At 40.4% G+C, this 24,060-nt stretch overlaps 2 protein-coding genes across 3 annotated transcripts; one reads left to right on the forward strand and one right to left on the reverse strand.

The window, feature by feature from the left end:
• Nucleotides 1–672: 672 nt before the first annotated feature.
• On the forward strand, nucleotides 673–7,643 carry LOC103704489 (uncharacterized protein C9orf85 homolog). The gene is made up of 8 exons (XM_008787801.4): nucleotides 673–833; nucleotides 928–1,010; nucleotides 1,110–1,148; nucleotides 1,237–1,289; nucleotides 1,410–1,473; nucleotides 1,564–1,606; nucleotides 1,722–1,769; nucleotides 7,207–7,643. The coding sequence occupies exons 1-8, from the start codon at nucleotides 753–755 to the stop codon at nucleotides 7,366–7,368; spliced, it is 573 nt and encodes a 190-aa protein (XP_008786023.2). The 5' UTR covers nucleotides 673–752; the 3' UTR covers nucleotides 7,369–7,643.
• Nucleotides 7,644–17,149: 9,506 nt separating this feature from the next.
• On the reverse strand, nucleotides 17,150–23,707 carry LOC103704490 (cleavage stimulation factor subunit 50). Of its 2 annotated transcripts, none has more exons than XM_008787802.4 (14): nucleotides 22,907–23,707; nucleotides 22,739–22,822; nucleotides 22,516–22,640; nucleotides 22,135–22,207; nucleotides 21,615–21,698; nucleotides 21,448–21,534; nucleotides 20,252–20,322; nucleotides 20,027–20,078; nucleotides 19,862–19,919; nucleotides 19,442–19,542; nucleotides 19,137–19,291; nucleotides 18,358–18,466; nucleotides 17,679–17,735; nucleotides 17,150–17,588 (listed from the first exon to the last, which is right to left on the reverse strand). In XM_008787802.4, exons 1-14 carry the CDS (start codon nucleotides 23,003–23,005, stop codon nucleotides 17,433–17,435), a joined length of 1,311 nt encoding a protein of 436 aa, XP_008786024.2. In that variant the 5' UTR covers nucleotides 23,006–23,707; the 3' UTR covers nucleotides 17,150–17,432. The 2 variants fall into 2 exon arrangements, with proteins under 2 accessions (XP_008786024.2, XP_008786025.1); XM_008787803.4 differs by having other exon boundaries at nucleotides 22,516–22,630; nucleotides 22,907–23,696.
• Between the last annotated feature and the right edge of the window lie 353 nt (nucleotides 23,708–24,060).

A 24,060-nucleotide genomic window follows, 5' to 3' on the forward strand; every position in this document is an offset into this window, starting at 1 on the left:
CCTCAACTTTTCACGTGGATCCGTGTGGACATCTGTTTAATTTCATATTGATTATTCATCGAAGAAATTTTGGGTACTTAAAATAGGATTAAGAAATTTAAAAATATATCTTTTGGTTAGTCATTTTAGATAAGGTTTTAGTTTGTGACAAATGATATCCACCATGGTCTAGGAGATGGTATAACACGAGTTTATAGAGGCCGATTATGGTTATTCGTGATGCTTGTAATTAGATTTGAATGGATTTGAATTTTTAATCGGCTTGTGTTTAGTTTCACATTGCTTATTTGTCGAAAATATTTGGGATATAGAATTAAAAACTTAAAAAATATTTTTCACGTTTTTAGGTGAGGGCGATCAGAGCACAAGAGCTCTTGTTTCCAATGATGTTGCTTTTAAGGTGAGGTCAATCATAGCACAAGAACTCTTGTTGCCAATGACGTTGCTTTATTGGGTCGATCCCATTTCCATGGCAATCTCGCTTCATTTTCTATTAATAAAATTTTCTCTTTCATTGCCCCCTCCCGAGCATGATGCTGGGCTCCCTAGGTTTATTTCTCCCCGACTCTCTCTTTTACCTTTCGAGCCCAATTTGAACGAGAAGAGATGATCACGTCCAACTCAACAACATGGGTCTAAGTGCGATACATAAAAACTGGAGGGGGCAAACTGTATTTTTCCCTTGGTTATAATTGAGGCAGGAGCCGGCTGTTTCCGCCACCGGTTCCTGTGGACGGCGAGAGGGGGAGGCGATGTCGAGCCGACGCGGACCCCCAAAGCACCAGAATCGGTACGCCTGGAAGCCCAACGCCGGCCAAAAGAAGAATGAAACGGTAGCACATCGGCAACCATGTATCATTATTATTATTCCTTCATCTCTTTCTAGATTTTGATACTAGAAATTGGGAATCGTTATTGCACGGCCAGGAATTGGGAGGCAAGTATCGTCCCTACTCGGATATCACCTGCGTCTGCCCCCGCTGCAAAGACCAGATCGACTGGAAACGAAGGTCAACATCCTCTTTTCGCCCTCTCTTTTTCTTCTTTCAATTGTTATTTGAGGGTTTAGGGTTTAAATCCTAGTAGAGCCATCTGTTTATTTTGAATAGGTACGGGAAGTACAAACCTCTCGTGGAGCCTGCCAAATGGTACTCAAACGCCCGCTCTTAAATCTTTTACCTAAATATGTGTTTTTTCCCCACCATTTTGGTTATTTTATATTTCTTGTAATCATAGCCAGAAGTGCGGGAAACGGGCAGTTCGCCAAGCCTACCACAACATCTGCTCCGGTGACATCTTAGTTGCTTCTGCTTCTATTCAAAACGTCAAAAATGTGTTTTTTTTCCCCTTATTTTTTAATTGTAAATCAATTTTTGATGCGATGTGTTTGTAATTGAGTTCTGTTTCAGCATGTGCTAAGGATCTTAATGTGTGCGCCAAGTGCTGCTCCCGGACTGATGAGATCGTCGGAAGGTCTTTTTGCGCCCATATTTTTTACCCCAAAGTTTTGTCGAGATAATGGCCATTGGAGTGCTCCCTTGTAATAAGTCTTTATTTGTGCAGAGATATCTCGGAGGTGGAGACAGAGCGCAGGTCGCTTGAAGAGGTTGGCTTCTTTTCCTGTTGTTTTCTTATTTTATTTTATTTTTTTTGAATACTTTTTTAATGGGGGGTGATTGGCGATAAAGTTTGGAACTTATGACTCTGGAATTTTCTTGTAGGCGATTAAGAATGCTCGGGAAAGGGATCGAAGGACTCTTCTTCGTGCTGTAAGAATTCATTTCCCAACTTTTGGCATATGCGATATTTCATGCCTTGTGCCTTATACCCCAATTGATAGTCTGCTTGCTTAGAATTTTGGGTTTAAGGAGCAGAATGAGTGCAGTAAGGTTACTTTGGAATAACGTTTAAATATTGGTTTTCAATGCCCAATTTTACAATTCAAGCTTTTGAATGACCTTCCAGCGGCTTGTGCTTTAAATTTATTCACCTTTGCTGTAGAGGATTTTTTGTATGTAACAATACTTGTTGGTGCTCTGCCTCCTCTGTTCTTTCAATCTGGGGAGTAATGCAAGTCCAACGAACTAAACTTGGCTGATGGCACCCCCTTTCTGCTGAGGGGAGGTCCTGAGTTCAACTAGCGTTGGTGGTGACTCCACCATGTTTCTTCAGAAACAACAAAAAGAAAAAGAAGGGAATAGTACAAAGCAAGGGATGAGAATAATTAACATAAGAACAGATGAGTCACCGTTTAATAAAGATATTCATGCAATAGTTGATATTGAATTTTCTAGATATACTGTTTTTATACCAAAAAAAGTCAAGTGGCACTCATAGAACGTGTGTTCCTCTTAATGCTCGTGGAGAATAAATAGGTATGACGAAGATCACAAACTCTCATTTAAAAGCGCAAACTTGGATATTTTATAACCAGCGTATATGGCTGAGACAATAAAAATTAAACAAAGCAGTAAATAAATGATCGAAATCACTAGTCAGGTAATGTAAATATTATTGGATCCAGCATTGGTCTAGAAGGTTCTAGGTGCTCTAGCTGAAACAAAAATTAGAAAAGATTAGATTAAACGATATATTCTGGACCCTTCAGTTCTCAGAGCTTCAGACTGTCAAAAGTCAAGTGTTACCATGACTGTAGATTGAAGAGACCTGACATTTTAGACTACTTTCATGACACTTTGAGGGAAATACTCCACAAGGATGGAAGGAGATTGTAGTGAATATGAGTTTGCATGGTACCATAGGTGGTTCAAGACCATCCTTGTCACATTCTCATCTACTGAGCCCCCCTTTTTTTCGACTACTGGTGCTTTCTATATCTTCAATAAATACTTTCAGGCTGAGCCACCTATGGCTGGCGTTGTTGTCGTGGATGCCTTTGGGAAAAACTTTATTAAGTGGGTGTTGATAATGGTGAAACAAACTTAATATTTGATAAGATAACTTTATGCTGGTAAAGACTTCAAGCAGCTTTAATACCAAAATTGATGCATGGGAAAAGCTGGGTTTGTTGAATGGGGTCTGTTTTCAAGATGTTGATGCTAATTAGATGGGGATAGATTGTACCAAGTTGTTCAAGGATTTTGACTTTCAAAGGTTCGGGAAGAACCTGAGAGTTAGTAAAACTTTCTGGTTTAGCGACTGGAAAAACAAAGCATTAGTAATATAATTTTTTAATTTTCTTAACCTTATATGAAGTGTCTGAGCGTAGATTCAAAGTTTTAAGGTTTATATGAGTTTCAGAAGGTGTGTCAAATTCAATTAAAAGATGAAAAAATTAATGTGATGCAGAGAACAGTCAAGCGAATATGAGGAATAAACAATGGAGTTGTCATCATCCGGATTTGTGGGAATTGTCAGTCATTTTTGTTACTTAGACTTGTTGCTTTAGTCTCAAGTACCTGCTTCTGACACTTAGTCATGGTTGTTTGTATCACACTTTGATATATGTCCATAAGAAGAAACTTCTAAACAATAGAAGGATTTAAAAGTCAGACACATAGCTGCACCAGACACTGGTACCCAAGTTCATGGGGTATAGGTCTGTTAGAGATACTATAGATATAGTAACTAAGATGGGTTAGAAGGCATAAGTGCTTTTTATCATTCGGGTCTTCTCTTTAGAGAAAAGAAGAAATTGATAAGCCAGAAATATTTTATCAAACTCGGAATCAAATTGTCGCTCCTATGACATGCATATGTTAGGAGGACATACTCGATCCTATCTTTAACTTAATAATTTGTTTATAAAGGACTTCCCAGGCACTTCATACTCAAGATAAGAATTCTAGCATGGGAAAAACTAAAGGACTTATATGACAAATTAAGTAGTCATGTAACAACTTAAAAAATTGAATGATAAGATTTGCAACTTGCATGATCAACCTGAAAATTGACATAACATTCAATGTAAATGTTAGAAATAAGGGAAAGTGCCTTTGAATGCCTTTAAAGTCTTCAGTACTTACTTTCAAGCTGAGCCACCTATGGCTGGTCTTGCGGTCACAGATGCCTTGGAGAAATACATTATTGAGTGGGTGACCATCATGGCGAGACAGACTTGATCTTTCACAAGAAAACTTTATGCTGGTAAGGACAAGCAGCTTCAGTACCAAAATTGATATATGGGAGAGAGTTGATTTTGTTGGATTGGGTCTATGTTTTCAAGGTATTGATGCTAATGTAGATGGGTTAAGCTGTGTTGAATTGTCCAAGGGTTTTGACTTTCAAATGTCAGGAAAGAACATAAGAGTTAGTAAAACTGTTTGGCAGTCTGGGGATTTTATCAAGTGAACTACGAAGTGAATGCAACATACTTTTTCACTTTTCTTAATCTTAGATATAAGTGTCTGGGTATGGCTTCTAAGTTTACAGGTTTATGTGGGTTTTGGAAAGTGTGCCATATTCAAGTAAAGATGAAAGGAATTACTGTGATACAGAAAACAGACCAGGGAATATGAGGGATAAACAACAGAGTTATCACCATCCGGATTTGTGGGAACTGGGAATGTCGCATAGAGGTCTTTTTTGCTACTTGGACTTTCTGCTTTAGTCTTAAGTACCCACACTCGACACTTGGACATGGCTGTTGGTGTGACACTTGGATATAAGAAGAAGAAACTTCCAAACACCAGAAGGATCTGAAGATAGGCACATAGCTGCACCTGACGGGTACCAAGTCCATATATTATAGGTCTGTCAGAGGCCTTCTATAATTGTGATCGCCAAGATGATAGAAGGCATAAACACTCTCTATCATCAGGGTCTTCTCTTTAGAGTAGAGGAAATTGATAAGCCTTGGAAACTTACATCAACTTCTCGATTAGACTGTTGTTCCCATTACATGTGTATATGAGGACCTCATATTCAATCCTAATAAGATACAACTTTCCAAACTTAATAATTTATTTATAAAGATCTTGCTTAGGAACTTGCTATTCAAGATAGGACTCCTAGCTTTGAGGCAAAAACTAAAAGATTCGTATGACTGATTAAGTAGTCATGTAACAACTTACAAGTTGCATGATGAGACTTGCAATTGGTGTGACCAACTTGGAAATTGGCACAAAGTTAAACCTGAAAGTTACTTAGACATAAGAAATAAAATGCCTTAAGTATAAAAAAAAAAGAGAAAGAAAAACTGCATCAGGGCTGGCAATGCATTCCAAGCAACTTAGTTTGATGCATGAGAAACAACATTGGGGAACATAGTTTACAAAGGCTGCATGCCTGTCTGGACATCTGGCATAAATAACTGAATTAGGCATGAAGAAATAAACGAAGCTACATGACACAACTAGGCTCTCTGTCTATGAAAGGAAAAAGTTGCTTGAATATGGGAAAAAAATAATGACCATCCATTCTTCTATTTGGATTTCATTCAGTTATTTTGGCTTAATATGTTAATCTTCTCCTTTGGATCTACTGCTTTAACTTCCAGTTAACATTTGATTGTTATATTTCTATATTACCATATGTATGGAGTGCCCGCACATTTTCACTGCTTCTGAACTCCACACAAGGGAGTTTTGTTTTACTCTTCCCGGTTTGCTCTCCACTCTTTCTGTTGTAGCAATAAATGCACTTAATTTTTTTTTCTTTTAGCCATATCTCTTAGGTATGATTTAAGGAGAATTTAATTGATGAATATTTAATCGAATCATGATAGTTCACCCTAAATTAAAATACCACATGCATCATATGTATGAGATCAGCCATCCATGGAATCATGTGCTACATGGCTGCATTGAAAAGTAAAAGGATGATAGTAATATCATGTGATCACAACTTCAAATCAAATTCAACTAGATACATAACATGTGATGAAGTCACAAATATCTATAAAATTAGTCACATCCATCACCCTTGTCATAGTCCCACATTGACTAATAAAAAGGTTGCCGCATAAGTTTATTGGCTTGAGCCAGTCCTCCTAACAGCTTAAGCTTTTAGGGTGTGAGTCTGTGACAAGTGGTATTAGAGCCAGACTCATTATGCATTACAACCTTTATTAGTTATGTGGGCCCCTCACTGGGGGATACTAGGGTCGAGAAGGACTTAGTAGGGTTGAGTACGACCCAGGACATGGGTGGGGCCCCCATCTCGAGTAGGCATCACAAGATTGGGCGAGGGAGATTGTTATAGTCCCACATTGACTAATAAAAGAGGTGCCACATGGGTTTAATAGCCTGAGTTGATCCTCCTCCCAATAGCTTAAGCTTTTGGGCTATGTGTCCGTGGGGAGAAATGCAATGTAGTAAATGAACTGAGTAGGATACTCCCTTCCATTAGGAAGACCAAACAACAGTTTAAAATATCTATCAAAATGTTGAACATGCCAACCCTAATATGTGGAATGCAAGTTGCGGACGTATTTGGTGCTGTGTCTACTTTTGAAAATGTTCTCATAAAAGGAGAAGCCACAACTAGGTTTTCTAGGGCATTTCTGGTGTTCCTTCCATTTTAGTTGTTCTCACAGAAGGGAACGTCAGAAGTTAGGTTTTCTATTGTCCTAAAAGCACCTTTTGAACTGTCTTCTTATAGCACTTCTTGTATGTTGTTACCAAACATCTTTTTCTTTTCTAGCAAACACTTTTTTGCTTGAAAGGTACAACACTTTTTTGCTCTAAAAGTTGCAAAAGTCCTTTTCCTAACTAATATCACACCTCTCCTAAAGGCACTTTTTAAACTTTTTTCTTCTTGCAGAACACTTTTCATATATTGTTACCAATACTTATTTTCTAGGATGCATTTTTTTGCTTTAAAAGTTGCTAAGTAGTTTTTTAAGTAACCCTAAACACTAGTGTTGAACATGATATAATAGCTTTTTATTAATGCTCTCGGTATTGTTAGTTCAGGTCTTCATCCTGTAGCAGGTTTTTTCTGCTGCATCAATAGCCCGAGCTTCTCTAGTCAAATAGTTAACTGGTTATTTAATTGGCTTGGTGAGATAGCATCAGACAAATTTACACCTTTTCTTTTTCCTGACACTGCAACCGACATTGTGGTGATTCAAATCCCATGTTTGAAGATTGCCATTTTGGTTGTTTATCTAACTTATATGATGTTTCTTTGCACTGATTGTACCTTTTTGTGAATTTTGTTTTGGCTTTGATTTTAATGGTCCTTGTGATTTAGTTCCATTCTATCTGTGCGTACTCATTAAAATGTTTTATTTTCTGCTGACAGATGAACAAGGAGAAGGCTGGCAAAGGAGCATCAATTCCCAAAATCGCTGACAGAAGTGGAGAGGGTGAGCTTTTTGCTGCGACATCAATCGATGAATATGCTGAACTTAGCCAACAGCATGATAGCAATGAGGAAGTGGATGACGATTTCATATGTGACTGAGATTGAGAAAATTTTATAAGTTCCCAGAGTTGCATCAGGTGCCCTGCTGTGAACCATTGGTTATATCAGTCACAAACCTTTAGCGATGTTTTATTTAATTGTTATTTTGATCACCCAAGAAAATTGAGATCCTATTTGTTCCTGAGTCGTGTCCACTTATGGGTATCCTATGGGAAGATAAAAATTGAATTTGCGGTATGTCTTTGTTTTCAGAGGAATGCACTGCCTGTATCACCTGAGCTGTGAAATCCATTTTTATTTTTTGCATTGTTCAATTTATCAGAGTGGTATGCACAAGGGAGATTGGCAGAGCTTACTGCCAAACTTCTTCTCATCTGCTGTCATTGTGTTCCTGGTTGCAATAGCATATATGGTGCTTGCTCAAAACTTGAACATGAGAAGACTAACATTTTAAACCAACAATACTATTGCTGCTAGCAAATTAATCATCAATTAAGAGAGAGCATAGCTGACATGATGTTAATACTCTGGGACCATCTTCATGTTAACAGCCTGATAAATCATGTTTAAACCTTTTCTACAAATTTGCACAGACAGCTTGATCACCAGCATTCAGCACAATGTCAACTAGTGAGAACTAAATCCACCAGCTGTTTACTAGCAGGATGGTGTAGCTGAATTGCACCCAGTTTGGCAGGATTACAGGCAGTTCCCCTTTCTTAAAAGCAAATATGAGCAGGGCTACTGGTGTAGTACAATAATAAATCCTTAGGAAAACTGTGATGCATCCAGATTAAGCCAATAAACAGAGGACTATGAGTAGTCCCGTAGGTTTGGTCAGTTTCAAATTCAAGATCTCGAAGCTGACATTGGAATTACGATCATTATAAGAGTAAATTATGAAAACTAAGAAGGCTGAAGGAAAGACGGTCTCCCACAAAAGGACCTTTTTTGCTAGGAAATACAGAAACCATCCATCCTCAGCCTCCCTTGAGGAGCCAGCCCCTGTTACACTTGAGCCCTTCCCTCTTCTTCACAGCCCTCACTATGATCATCTTAGCGTCATTGTCTACCACCTGGGATGGCATTCTTGCTGCTCGTGACAAGCATTCACCCTTGGGATTGTTGGTTCAATTCTTCATCCCAACCGCCCCCGGCGTACGTGAAAGCATCAACCCTTCTCTGGTGTTTGATCAAGGATGTGAAGGGAGCCTCTGTTTGTAAGCCTGCAAAATTGATCAGCCTAAGAGATTTCCACATAACAAATTATGCTGCCAACCCTATTCTACATTGGCTTATGTTCTGAAAAACTTATGTCATCATCTTCTAAACGTGAGATATGTGGTGAAGTCTTAGTAGAGAAATATCTAATCGTGAAGTCTTTGTTGAGAAACATCTAATCATCCTTCTATGATCTTATCCAAGTACCTCCTTGTTAGAGCAGGAAAAGAGGTTGCATCCCATCACGAGGTATTTTTAGGACGGGAGATACTTTTCACAGCTTTGTCCAAAAGACACCTCGCGAGGAAAAGATGATGGAGACCCCTTATAAGCACAATCCTTTTCACTACTCAAGCAGTATGGGACTAAAGGTTTATAGCCCTCTTTTGCACCCCTAACATTCCCCATAAAGGCACTATAGAATCTTGTGAGTCACCGAGATACTGTTCGGGTTGAGAGAATTGAAGAGGAGAAGGTTAAGAGAGAGGCTAAATGAAAATCCATTCTCTCCTTTGGTAAGGAATTTAATAAGAGAGGAAAAAATAGAGTTAAGAGTCCCTTGTTTCGGGGGGGTTCTATATACACCCCCCCTATTGCTAAGGACACCCCCCAAAAACCAAAAAAAAATACCCAAACTAACCTTTAGTGTAATTACCATATTGCCCTTGAAATTTTCTCAGTACACCCCCCCTTCCTCCTCCTCCGTTTCGTTTTGAAAAGAAAAAAAAAAAACACTCCTCAAACCCCCCTTAAACCCCTCGATCCATTTACATCGTTTAGGCGATCTTTGAAGGAGATTTAAGCCCCATTCGAAGCATGGACAAGCAACTAGTGATTTGGGACGAAGAATCGGCCGCAAAGGTACGTGTTCCACCTTGTTTCGAAATTTTTTTTTTTTCACGGTTCGTGCTCCGTTCGGCACTGGATCGCCGAACAAAAGGCTTCTGTTCGGCTGAACAGTGCCGAACAGAAGCCTTCTGTTCGGCAACCCTCAACCGAACAGAAGCCTTCTGTTCGGCTGCACAGTGCCGAACAGAAGGCTTCTGTCCGGCACTGTGCAGCCGAACAGAAGGGTTCTGTCCGGCTCTGTGCAGCCGAACAGAAGCCTTCTGGTGCCAAATCGCGTGCCGTGCTGAATTTTGTGCCGAACAGATCCTCTGATTCATTAATTCTTGGTGATAAATTATTTTATATGTAGGGCTATGCTACAACCGAATCGAGTATAATTGGATCAGGATTTGTACTGGATTACACAAGCGAATTTACAACTTACGAGGTATTATAATGTATTGTGCAATTTTGTATTAGTTTAGCGAGCTATTTTTACAACTGTGTACTTACATAAATTGTTTAATGTATAGATCTTCAAGAGTAGAGAGGACTTGTGTAATTGGTGTCGTGAAGCTGGGAGGCGAAATGGTTTTGTTGTTGTAATCAAATCATCCGATGCAGGTACCATTTCTAAGAAACCCAGAATTACGTTAGGTTGTGAGAGGGGTGGGACGTACCGAACCAAAAAAGAAAAGCGAATAAAGACTGCCTGTGGGACAAAGAAGTGTGGATGCCCTTTTGCATTAACAGGAAAGAAATTGGATACTGCGGATGATTGGATATTACTGGTCGTATGTGGAGTGCACAATCATCCCGCTGCAGAGAATCTGGAGGGGCACTCATATGCAGGGAGATTATCTGAGCAGGAGACGGAATTGTTAGTGGATATGTCGAAGAGTTTGGTTCGTCCAAAGGACATATTATCCACATTGAAGGAAAGAGATGCCCTCAATGTTACGACTATCAAGACTATCTACAATGTACGTCAACGGTTTAAGGTTGTAGAGAAAGCCGGGAGGTCTGAAATGCAACATCTATTAGGTAAATTATCAGAGGCTAAATATATTGAGTGGCATAGGAATTGTACTAATACGGATGTTGTGCATGACTTATTTTGGGCACACCCTGGCAGCATTGATTTGTTCCGTGCATTTTCCCGTGTGTTGATAATGGATTGCACGTACAAGACGAATAGGTATCGTCTTCCGCTCTTAGAGATTGTGGGGGTAACATCTACTGAGATGACATTTTCAATTGCTTTTGTATACTTAAATTCTGAGCGGGAAGAAAGCTATACTTGGGCATTAGAGAGATTGCGCAGTGTCATAGCTGATGATGTTTTGCCTGAGTTGATTGTTACAGATAGAGACTTGGCTTTGATGAATGCAATTCATAGAGTATTTCCTACTGCTAGACATTTATTATGTAGATGGCATATTAGTAGGAATGTTTTGGCCAAGTGCAAAAAATTTTTCGAATTGAAGGAGAAATGGGATAAATTTATTATGAGTTGGAATGTACTAGTGCTGTCCTCCACGGAAGACGAGTATAATGATCGCTGGAGTGCACTGCAGAGAGAGTTCGGTACCTATCCAGATGCACTACAGTATGTGTCAGATACTTGGCTGAGCAAATACAAGGAAAGATTTGTTGCGGCGTGGACGGATACATGCAGGCACTACGGAAATGTGACGACAAATAGGTATCACAAATAAAGACTCATTTAATTTTAATTTGCCTCAATTGTTATATCTAACTTTCATTTGTTTACTAGGGTCGAGAGTGCACATGCAAAGCTCAAAAAGCAGCTTGGATCAAGCCAAGGAAGTTTCGAGTCATCTTGGACTAGAATACATGGATTGATTGAGTTGCAGCACAACTCCGTTAAAGCCTCATTGGAGAAGAGTTTATTGGTAGTGCAGCACAACTTCAAGCCAGCTGAATTCAAAGAGTTGCGAGGTTTCATATCTATAGGTGCGTTAAATCATGTCCTCGCCCAATCGAAACGAGCCAATTCAGTTGGGTTTGATGATTCAAATTGTGGGTGCGCTATTCGACGCACACATGGTATACCATGTGCTCACCAGATTGCGCGGTACAGGGTGGAAGGTCGGCCCATTCCTCTCGACTGCATAGATCCTCATTGGAGGAAACTTGATATTGTGCCTACCCCCCCCCCCCCCGTGCAGCCAATTCAGTTGAGTTGTGATGCAGAGTTAGATTTGATTGCGCTACGATTCAAGAAGTTAGATGGGGCTTCTCAATTGCAGATGATCAAGAAGTTACGAGAGATTGCAAGTCCAGATAGTACACCTCTTTTAGAGCCTGCAAAACGGAAGACCGGTTCACGTGGGCGCGCTTCAATGAAGGTTGATACGTCTACTCGACGTGACCCGTCTGCGTTTGAGTTGGTTCTATCTGGACAGGATAGTTATTCACCTGGTGTTGAGAAAGTTACCATCCGCAATCCATCTACTCAGATTCAAAAGAGGCGGCCCAAGCAAAAGGTAAGTACCAAATATTTATTTCCTTACAATAGGTATCACAACGTCTACGGGACGGTCCGTGCCGTGCCGGTATGTGATGTGCCGATACGGGACATGTCGGGACGTGCCGTGCCGAGATGTGCCGATACGGGACATGTCGGGACGTGCCGTGCCGAGATGTGCCGATACGGGATGTGCCGTGCCGAGATGTGCCGATACGGGATGTGCCGTGCCGAGATGTGCCGATACGGGACATGTCGGTACGTGCCGTGCCGAGATGTGCCGATACGGGACATGTCGGGACGTGCCGTGCCGTGCCGGTACGGGATGTGCTGAGACGGATAACTATTTGGATATTTCTGCCATTGTTACATATTTTCTATCATTTGATATTATTTGCAGGTTTTTCGTACTAGAGCCCAGTCACATACGCCCATTATCTATATTGATGCTATTCCTTCTGCCTTGAGACCATACATCCAGCATATCAAGGATGTAAAAGCTGATGGGAATTGCGGATTTAGGGCAATAGCTGACTTACTGGGATTTGGAGAAGATGACTGGGTGCGTGTTAGGAAGGATTTATTGCAAGAGTTGCAATGTCATTCGGACCACTATCGCACATTATATAGTGTGGAAGGGACGATTGCTGAGATCACTCATGCATTATCATATTATGATGATTGTCCACCATATGACAGATGGATGACTATGCCGGACATGGGTCATCTTATAGCATCCTGCTATAATGTTGTCCTATACCATCTCTCGTTGCAACAATGTCTGACCTTCCTACCTCTCCGTTCTGTGCCAGTACCTCTTCTATCCCGCAAAGATATCGCTATCGGATTCGTAAATGGAAATCATTTTGTTGAGGTACTACGTTCACAACACTTGCGAATATTTAATTTTGCTTATTTATAATTTTGTAGCTATTAATATTTTCTTATTTCTAATTTTGAAGGTGTTCTTGTTGCCGGGACATCCCGTTCCGCCAGTAGCGACCAACTGGCGAAAATATCATCTTCCTTGTGCTACCGGATGGGAAAATTCATATGAAGCCCGGATTCAACAGTTCAAAGAGAGCATCTCACCTAATGTTATAATTAGCGAGACAGTAGAGTTAGATTGATTGTTTATATATGTACAATTTTTGAAAGTTGTAAATTTTTTTGGGCTCTTAGAGTCATGTACTGTGAAACTCCATCATCAATATAAATCAAAAAATATCTGTCTTCGCATTGTTAGATTGATTGTTATGTGCACTGTTATATTTGTGTAAAATAGAATGGGCCAGGCTTTACAAAGATTACACGTAAATGTACCAAAAATATATATTTTTCATTAATATCAACAGTTTCAAATTACACAAAAAAAAAGTCGAAGCTACATAATCAAAATAAAGGCTCCATCATCAATCCCTATGACGCCGTCGTCGACGCGTGTACTGCTGTACGTCCGAATGAGAGGGTGCTGGATCCGAATGAGAGGGTGCTGTACTCGGGCCAGGCTCATCACCCAGAAGTAACTGATGCATCTGACAAATAGCATGAAATAGGTGCCCGGCACCTAGTGACGTAGCCTCTGAGGGACCCATCCGTACAATGTCGGTACTGATACCGAGTGCATCTGCAATACGCCGCCGGTGCATGTCAGCATCATCATGACCTCCCCTAGCTCCAGAATGAGTACTCGAGCGCAGATGAGGAGGCTGAACTGCAACGTGCGTGATACGGAGATACCACTCCATGAATCCCGGTACGCTGTCTGATGGCCGGGTAACTGGGTGGCTCCTGCTCGCCTGGCTCAGCACGTGGTCCTCCCACCGCTCCCAAAGCTGATCCATATAGGAGTAATGTATCCGGTACGAGCCTGCTGTGGAACCTCTGTTGGCTCGCGTAGGGGCTAGTGGCGCTCGAGGGATGGTCTGAATACGACCAAACTGTCTAAGAACCCTTTCTGGATGATAGGGTTCTACGATATCAAGGCACTTGATGGAGCCACTAAAAAATGCGATATCAACATATGGGCGATCTCCCCGAAGCCGATGATGGGGATCCCAAATAACCTGCAAAACAAAAGGTCCATTTCAGTTTTATACTACATCGCATATTAAAAGTACTGACAAACACAAGCAAATGGTAATATGATACGTACCTCATCGATGCTCAAAAGGTCCAATGACTCACGTAGAACCACTAAATGGTCCATCGTGGTACGGGATGGAGTACCGGGCATCCAGCGGTGCACGCGGGGACTGGCATCAGTATACTCAAGCGACGGGTGAGGACTGAGTGCTGGAAAATGCTCATAAATCCATGCCTGCAGAAGCGTCATATAACCACTGATCTGTCTCACTGATGACCTCGACGCAATCCCCAACTGCCGATACAAATATGCTAAGGCAGCTGTACCCCAGGCATATGTGCTCACTCTATCCAGATCCCGCAGTAAACACAAATACGCTATAGGCACCCTGGTCCCACTCTTATCAGCAAAGAGTGTGCAGCCTAACAAAAATAACAAATAGGCTCGTGCTGCACACTCTATCCTCTGCTGGCTGTCTCTATCAGATACAGAGTGAAACTGAGTCCTCAGCCACTCCATCCTCACAGACTGACCGCGCGATGACAGTACCTCCTGACGCGCGTCTCCAGCTGACACCCCCAACAACTCCACAAGTAGCTCCTCAGCATCCCGATCACTCATCCTCTCAGGAGAAACTGCTACTGAGGCACCTGCGACAGGAATCCCTAAAATGGCGGATACATCATCCAACGTGATAGTGATCTCGCCAAATGGTATATGGAAGGTGTTCGTCTCGGGCTGCCATCTCTCTACGAAGCCCGAAATCAGAATCTTATCGGTGAATCGATAAGAGCACTGTACTAACTCTATGAGGCCCGACTGCCTCAATAGTGCTTTGAACCTGGTATTTGGTTGGTTTGAAGACCACCACTTCCATTCACCAACCTTGGCAGTATGGTTCATGCACTTTAGTGGAGCCCGTTCCTGTAATATAAATGTATAATTACTACTACTTTATAAAACATCAATAAACAAAATATAATGCTATAACAAATAAACAATACCTGTTGCCTCCAGATGGAAGCTGCTATATGCGTCCTGAAACTGATCAGGACGGACTCATCCTCTGGACCTCCTGGACATGATCCAACGGACTCATCGTCTTCGCCCCTAGCGGGCATATCATCATGCTCTGACTCAGGAGAGGGCGATGGCATATGAGCAGGCTCGGGAGAAGCAATCCTAGCACGACGTCTCCTAGCTGACGCCGTAGGTCTAACTCTGGAGGGACCGGGATCCATGTCTGAAAATATAGAAATTCAATGTTAGGCTATATCAAAGAAAATAATTCAATTGCATACATAAATGATAAATGATAAAACAAGCCAAAAAAGAAACAAGTTACTTCTTGGAATCTACATGATTGGGTTTTGTGATAAATAATTCAATGTTACTTCAATTGCATACATAAATGATAATTCAAAAGTATACGACTCGTAAACTCAAGACATAACTCAATAATAGACTTTACCTAAAACTATGCCGCAGTTCTTAGTTTTTGTTTTTAGTTTTTGTCCCTACTTCTCAAATTACTATCTAATCTAGTAATGAAAAACTTGTCCTTGATGTTGGGTATCCAATTCACCCTAAGGACGTGATCTAGGCTAAAATTTGGGAATAAAAATAATCCTTAGTCTAGCAACAGAAAAAAAAAAAAAAATTTGGATTCGGCCCCATGGGGACCAAGATACATTGGGTCGGCCCCATGGGGCCGAACCAATGTATTTTGGTCGGCCCCATGGGGCCGACCCAATTGCAGCGGGTCGGCCCCATGGGGCCGAACCGAAGGCACTGGTTCAAAGAACCAGTGCCGAACGATTTGGGGGGGCGGGGGGGGGGGGGGAGCTACCTCGAGGTGGTCGTGGAGGCGCCGGCGAGGTGCTCGTTGCTCGGGAGATGGCCGGGGAGGTGGTTCCGGGAGAAGCCGGCGAGGTGGTCGGAGATCGGGAGAATGCCGGCGACGAGAGGGAGAAGGGGGAACGGGGGGGTTTTGGGCGTTGGCGAGGTGCTTTGGGCGGAACAGTTCAAAGGGAGACGGAGGGGGTTTGGCCGCCGGCGAGGTGCTTGAGGCGAGGTTTTTTGGGCGGAAGGGAGAAGCCGGCGGGTGTTTTGGAGGGGAAGAGCGGGGTGGGGGGGGTTTGGGGGGTGTAGAGAGCAATTTAGGTGAGGGGGTGGGGAGGGTGGGGGGTAAGTTAGGAATTTTTAATTTTTTAGGGGTGTCCTTAGCAAATGGGGGGGTGTAGAGAGTATTTAATTTTTTTTTAATTTTTGGGGGGTGTCCTGAGCAATAGGGGGGGTGTATATAGAACCACCCCTTGTTTCGATGGTAAGTTAGGAGGGAAGGGAAAAGCATTGAAGAGATTGTGGACTTCGTGAAGAGATTCAGAGAGAGAGAAGAGATTCTACCTCTTCTTTTCTATCATGTCCACATTTTTAACTTTTCCATCATCTTCTCTTCACTCAGCTCCAATATTCTCTTCCATTCTCTTTTCTTCTCTCATTTCATTTCTTGTCTCTTCTTCCCTGTATATCCAAACAAGGCGAATGGTTTCGCACATTCTTCCCATTAAAGAAGCATCGTAATTTAAAGCCAAGCAGCAACGTAGTCCAGTAGGCAATAACCTCACTCCATCAGGGATCGTAGTCCTCCCTGATCAAGTATGCCTCACAAGCGACAAAGTAGGATAGATTGGAAGATTAGTGAAAACAAACATGTAGGGTATAACATAATCTATATAGATCCAGTAATCTTTTAGAAAGCAAAATTTATCATGAAAATATCACATTTTGATGAATTTGGATTTTGGACTTGTTGAAGAATGTCCTTTTTTGTATCTAAAATTAATATTACTACCATCCTTGGATAAAATCTGATAGTTTATAGGTCAAGAAGCGGTAAAAAACTATAACCATAATAGGGTGAATTTTCTTCAAATTTTTGAAAAGACAAACTTTTGCAGACATAATATATTTCAGTGTGCTGGAAAAAAAATCATCTTTCAATAATTATAATTGATATCTCATGCCTCTTGGCAAGATTCCGATGCTTTCTGAATCAAAAGGCGGCCAAAGCTATAGCCATAATTTGGTGATGAATTTCCTCTGATTTTTTGAGCATAGTCATTTTAGGAGATCACTTAGTGAGTAGTTTTGGTGACCAGGTTTTCTTCAATTAGATTTAAAGGCTGTGAGTGTTTCTAAAGAAAAATTTTATCTACACTTTCATTATATATTGGTCAATAAAACACTTCAAAAACATTATTTTGACAAACGATGACATTTTTGGCTACTCAAACAACAAAGATTGCCCAGAACATAGGCAATTCTGCAAGTTTCATCAAGAAAACTAAAAAGAAAGTAATCCTAGGTAACCAGTAGTTTGAACCAAACTAGGAACCATGTCCTGTGCCACTAGAGTTGGCACGTTTGTGGACTAATTTCCTGGAACAACTAAAAATTCTTCTAAAACACTTCATCCTATGGGATTTCCTTCCAGAATCTGACCGACCTGTCATTCCCGCATGTAATGAAGGCTGCATCAAATGGAGAGTGCTCTACCCAGCGTGGCGCACCTATGTGATTAGATGGCCACTTTGCAACCTTTTCAGCAGTGAGTGCATCCCAAATAACCACCTGTAGCTCATTGAATTTTAGCCAAACCTAGCAAATGAACCAATAATATGCATAAAACAATTCAGAAGCCTTGGATAAATGACAACTGACCTCGTTGTTTGGTTCGTCAATTGACAGAATAAATTCCTCGGTTTCATTGAAAATAGCCTGCAACCAAAGCCGCTCTTGAAATCAGTTAAATGAAACATAGGAACAAATTCTACTTCTGTTTCAGGCATGAAGAAAGTTTGTTACAACCTTGTGGTATCAGAACCACCTAGTAATTAGAGGGTTATCAACATACAAAACCATGCTCATTTTTGTGACCTATCACAAAAAGCAATAATGTCTTATATGATCTTCAATTTAGAAAGACTTTTGAGGGCTGCCAACTTATGCAAACAGAATGTCCCAGGCAACATAACTAAAGATGCTGTGCAGTAGTAGCGCAGTCTACAAGCACTGCATAGAATATTGTGAAAAGCCAGTTTAAGTGTCCGCTGTTGTCCCAAAAAGAAAAGGAATAAGAAGTTTCGCCCATCCACTCCCCCCCCCCCCCCCCCCCGCCAGCTGGATTTCATAGTACACCTTGCAAATGCAGAAGTTTGATCTCACAAATGCACATAAGAATAATACTGTCACCAAAAAGAAAAATGGTCGCCAACATCCTAGTTACAAATAAAACTTACACGGAAGGATATGTAAAGATTTCACAACAATTCTCCTTAAAAGAAAGCATACAGATGTTCACTTCAACTATTTGGAAATAAGAGACAAAGTTTTAACCAACCTGGCAACGCAATTGTGTATGAACAGCACCCAAATATTGCTTGATCAGTCTTCCAGTGCCAACTTCCCACAACTTCACGGTGGAGTCCTTCCCGCAAGAAAGAACGAACCTAGTTGTTTGACATTATGAAATGAATGGCAATGGTTATGGGACTAAAGTAAAACAGGAACAAAAATAACTACAGTTGTGCTGGATGTGGCTAGCATGATAGGAGTTGGAATGCGAAAAGAAAGGCCAAATAACTAAGCAAAGTGGAAAGCAGATACCATCATCCTACATTAGTACGTGTTATATAATGTAAGCTAGGCAGTGAGAAGTTGTAGTTGATGGGGCATAAGCAAGTGAAAATAAGGCGTCCATAAAAGGTCAGAGCGGCACAGCCTTGTTGCCCAATTTCAAGTTTCAAGCTATTAAGCATGAGTTCCAGCAGTAAGATAAGCATGGATATGCATTCCTGCATGGCTACACACTATATTAACCCAGTAGCCCCATTACATTCAGCCCTTACTTGCCAGAATCAAGAGGAGGTACTTGTGCAGGTGCAAGGAAGCATAAAAGCACTTCAAGTACAACAGCACTTAGGAAGTGGGTGGGGTTCATAGTTTTTAAGGAGTTTCCAGAGCAGGTACATTATCCTAGGTATAAGCTCCTGCTACTAAGATTCAGCCACCAGTATTGAGGAAGGAGACTGACATATAAACTTCATGGCAACAGAAAATGAGGAGAAAAAACAAAAAGAAAAGGGGAAAAAGTTTCCAACGTGTGAGTGCATTCTATACCGTTGGTCCTTTGTGAAACTTGCACTAGTGGCCTCCATTGACCCATGTGCCCCAATTATGGGTCGGACACACTGTGCAGTTACCCCATCCCATACCCGAACAGAACCATCTTTTGAAGCTGTCACATACATACTACCTGTTGACGAATATCGCACCTGCACAGCAAAATATGAAGTTAGTCATAAAAGGAACCTTTATCTTAATTAACTCAAAAACCAGGTTCACTCTAAGAAACATCGGCTAGAAGTTTTCTAAGACTTAGTTGTTCAGTCAAGAAACAACGCAAACAGAAGAAACCAACATGCCTGGTTGATGGCAGCATTAGCATTTAATTCTTGCACGTGTGCTGATAAGTAACACTGAAAAGTATTGACATCATATAAATGTGGAATGTAATGATCTGTCCCTGTAAATAGGTCATCTTTTCATCAGTCATTAATTATAATTAAATGCAAAATTCTTTTGCAATAGAAACTTCCGGATATGCAAATTGTACTATGAAACCAAGCTTATTAATGAAAGGGCTATATTTTCATCTAGACGTCGAAAATTTGATAAACTTCAGTTCCAAACATGGTCCACAACAAGATTAACTAAATATTAATTTTATAGACAAAGAAACACGAAGCGATCATATGATGCATATATTCTTCAGCTGATGCTAATTGAAAGCATCCACAAGATGTATGTTGTATAACAATTAACGCCAAGAAGATATTAGATACCTGCTAAGAGATAATCCCCAGAAGGATGAAATGATACAGATCTCACATTATGAGTATCCTGTATGCATGACAGAACCAAAATGTAACCTCATTAATATCATTAATATATAACACGTTGAAAACCATGCGTAAAGCTTTAGAAGTATAAAAGGAGACTGGCAAAACCTGGATAACTCTAAAAGCTCTCTTTGCAGCTGTTTTTGAAAAATCAAAAAACCTGAAAAACACTTTCTGAATTCATTATGAAATTAAACAATATATGAATTACTCAATGCACAGAATTACAGAAATAAATGTTTTCAAGAATGCATACATGCACAAATACATATATAGAATACATGCTTACATACATACAATGTACATCCATTAAAATACTTGGAAGATACATACTTTATGGTGTGATCTTTTGCCCCAGATATCAGTATAGTACCTTGAGGATGGAAATCCAGATCATTGATAGGCTGCAAAGCACCAATGGAAATAAATAGAAAATAAAAAGAGGATGCTTGTGGAACATGAGCCAATCAAATCTTAATGATCCTACCATGATCAATAGATGCAAGTTTCAGTATATACAAATCCTTCACAATAACAACTAATCGAGGGTAACATGCCCCATATTAAATATAAAACAAAATGTATAAAATCAAGGAAGAGCAAAATTGGATCACTTCTTTGAACAAAAAGACAAAATAAGAAAAGGGAAAACAGTAATCTAGATGAATAAGTCCTTCAGATACTAACTAGAAATCTTCATTGAAATGGATTTTCTCATAACATGAAGTATGATATACAGCAAATCTCTAGAAAGTTTAAATGCAGTAGCAAAGTTTTTTCCACTATAATGGAAATAGTTAGAAAGGAGGTCACTTAACTAAGAGTAGATATAACATTGACCGAGGATATATTCATGAAGATGTAATGAGACAATAGTTGATTGAAGGTTAGAGTTGTTGCCAATAAAAATAGGGCACAAAGTAAATATGTTTTTGTTTTTTAAATTGAGAAAAGGTATGGTGGTTGGGGATATGGCAACAAGAAATATCCTCTTGGACTATAAGCACTTCATCTATAGAGTCAAATTCTAGCCTCTCTCTTTCTCTCTCTCTCTCTATCAAATTCCCTTGTATTGAGAAGTACACTTATGCCATTTAAATCTTCCAAAGGCACTAATGGCTATGCATTCAGCACAATAATATGCTAGGGGATAAACAAGGTGAGGATTCTCTTCAGCTCCAACTGAAAAGCAGTACAATTAACTAGGAAAATTTAGAACGTAACTTATTTCATTTTCTTGCACCCTCAAAATTTCAATAAATAGTGCTTTGAAGGAAAGAAATACTTCAACTTTACAGCAGGTTGTTTTAAGAAGCTTAGATGAAAAGATATTTTTTACACTTGTTTTCATTTAGTTTGTCTGATGACCGGAACAAAAGCGCATTCATCTGTCTGCTGGTGATGCTGCCTCAAAACATGATATGTATGAGATATTGATAAGATGTGGAAAGGTTAGCATATTCAATCAATCTATCCTAAAATCATGCAAGTCATTGATGAAGTCATTCCAGAAAGTGAAATAAAGTTACCTGTGAATGATCATAGAATGTTCGAATAACAGGGCGCACAGGCCCATCCCTGGCATCTGCAAGCATCATTTGTTTAATCTTTGAAACCTGCAAGAGATAATAAGCTTATTGAAGTCGGGTGCTGGTACATAATAATACGGAGCTATTATGATATGTCAATGAACAACCTCGAATAGCTTAATTGACATGTCTGAACTCCCAGTTGCAACAAAGCGCCCATCTAGACTAAATCTTGCGCATCTGGCAACATTCTACAAAACCAGGACAATCGGTCACCAGTAATTGAAGGATAAAACCAAGTACAAATGAGAACAAAATGGGAAGTACAAGAGTAGATAGCATGCAAACAAATACTTGAAAAATGAAAATTAAGGTATTCAATTTGCCCTAAGAATGTTGGTAAGTAAATCGAGAATCAACATTACACTAGTCACTATGCCAAGTGATAAGGTCCTAGCATAAATCAATGATTGTAGCAAAGATAAAAAGGTTGATGTGCATATGTTTTAAAACTATGAAGACTACAATTTTTGTACAAAAGGGAAAGTTTAAGGATGGATTCATAAAATAAAATTAATGTTAAATTTTCTCAAGAACTTTTTCAATCCACTCATCAGAATGCACATAACAACAAAGTGCACTGTCTTGACCTCATTATAACTTGATGATAGATAACCTTTTCCATACCTTATGTTCTGAAACATGTCTAGTCTCGTGTTTTGGAAAACTCTTGGATGAACCTTTCACATCCTGCATTGCACTAATTTGCATATTTAAAAAATATCAGCCACCTTGCATGATAACAACCTTAGAGAATAGAAAACTGTTCATTAAAGTCATAGTCATAAGCCACAAGGTGACAAACAAACTAAAAAGCATATACAGTACCTAAAATTCAAAAAGGATTTCACAATGAGATACCATAAGCCGAGACATGTCAAATAACAGCTTTTTTGTGCTAAATATGCATTAGAGTAGTGTATATAGTCAATTTCTGCATGACTTGGCATCGCTGACTGCCACAAGATAAATGATGTATCCAAAGGATATGTAGCAAATGCTAATCACCTGAAATCAATGGAACTGGTAGGAAGAATTCCTGAGCCATATCCTGTAGGTACCCCTGCAACAGAGTCAAAGAGGCCACCAGAAGAAACTCCCCTTGAAGCCTCATCTCTCTCCGCTGCAAGACCCTGTTGACACCTCAGAACCCAACAACTCCGGAAAGCCAAATAAACTGAAAAAATGGATACGAAAGAAAATTCAAAGAAACTAAATGTAAAAACCATACCTTCGCAACAAGTTCAAGAAGCTTGTTTCCAGATACTTCTGTGTCCAACGGCGTCATGGTCGCCGAAGCTACTGCAGTCGCCGCCTGCAAGTAGAACCATTTTAAATAGCTAAGAATCAATTAGACTTCAACAAGAACTTCTGGGAGGGAGAGTTGAGAAGAACATACCAGATTGAGATTGTTGTCACGAAGATGGGCGACTATCAATGCATTGACATGGCGAAGGAGCTTCCCATCCTGAAGGGTCTGCTCCAGGCTTGACTCCATTGCAGAGGTTTTTCTTCAAAACCCAAGCATCTCACGAGCTAAGAACTCGAATTCGTAAATAAAGATCCAGTCTTTCACCATCTGATGCAACGCTTGCTCTTCCAAGAGCTAGGGCTTGCTGCAACAAGCTCTGTCGTTTCAAAATTCGGATCTTTTTCCTCTTCCTGTCTCCCTGACAGATCCTACTCTCTCCCAAGCTGAGACGAATTAAGCAATTCGAAAGCACCACTCCCCCTTTCCAGTGGAGCCGGTGGCTGAAACCCTAGCACTTCATTTTGGCCCTTTTTTTTATTTAATACTAACCGTTCATCCTGGCAGTTAATCAGGGAAGGGCATACTTGTAAACTTGTCCAATCCACCTGTTCAGCCGGTCTCCAATGGCTGCTGGAGGTGGAGAAGGCCGGCCAAGATGCTCGGAAAGTGGAGGAACGCACGGTGGCGATGATGGAAGCGGAGGAGGCCGCCACGGCGGCAACAGGAAGCAAGTGGAAAGAGGTGAGGTTGGCGATGGGCGGCGGAGGAGGGCGTCCGGCGGCCGATGGAGGCGGCAAGTTGGTGTTTTGCGGTGGAGGGGGGGGGGCGGCGAACGGAGGCGGAGGAGGGAAAGCGGCGATGGCGGTGGAGACACGGCGAAACCCTCCGGCCATGGAAAAGGACGTGACCTGCTTGTTTTGAAAGATCGGAGCCGCTGTGTTCAAAATTGACGGTTGCGGAAATGCTTCATAAAGTTTTTCGAATTTAAGGGAGGATTTTGCTTCATCATATTTGAAGAGACTTTCGCCCCAATTATCCGAGGGGAGAAGGAAGTAATTTCATCAATTTTTGGATTAAAAAAATCTAACCTTTTTTTTTCTTCTATTAATAAATTATTTTTATTTATATTAATAAGATATGCCCTTTGAAATAAATATGACTATTATAAATAATTATAAAAAAATTAAAATTCTACGAAGGATATTTCTTTTTCTAAATCAACTTTATCTTCAAATGTTTTGTTTAATATTTCTTGGATTATGAGATATATCCGGTTATCTCCAATAAAAAAAAAAATGACT

Source organism: Phoenix dactylifera, unplaced genomic scaffold (assembly GCF_009389715.1).
Source record: "Phoenix dactylifera cultivar Barhee BC4 unplaced genomic scaffold, palm_55x_up_171113_PBpolish2nd_filt_p 000007F, whole genome shotgun sequence".
NCBI classification, from domain to species: domain Eukaryota; kingdom Viridiplantae; phylum Streptophyta; class Magnoliopsida; order Arecales; family Arecaceae; genus Phoenix; species Phoenix dactylifera.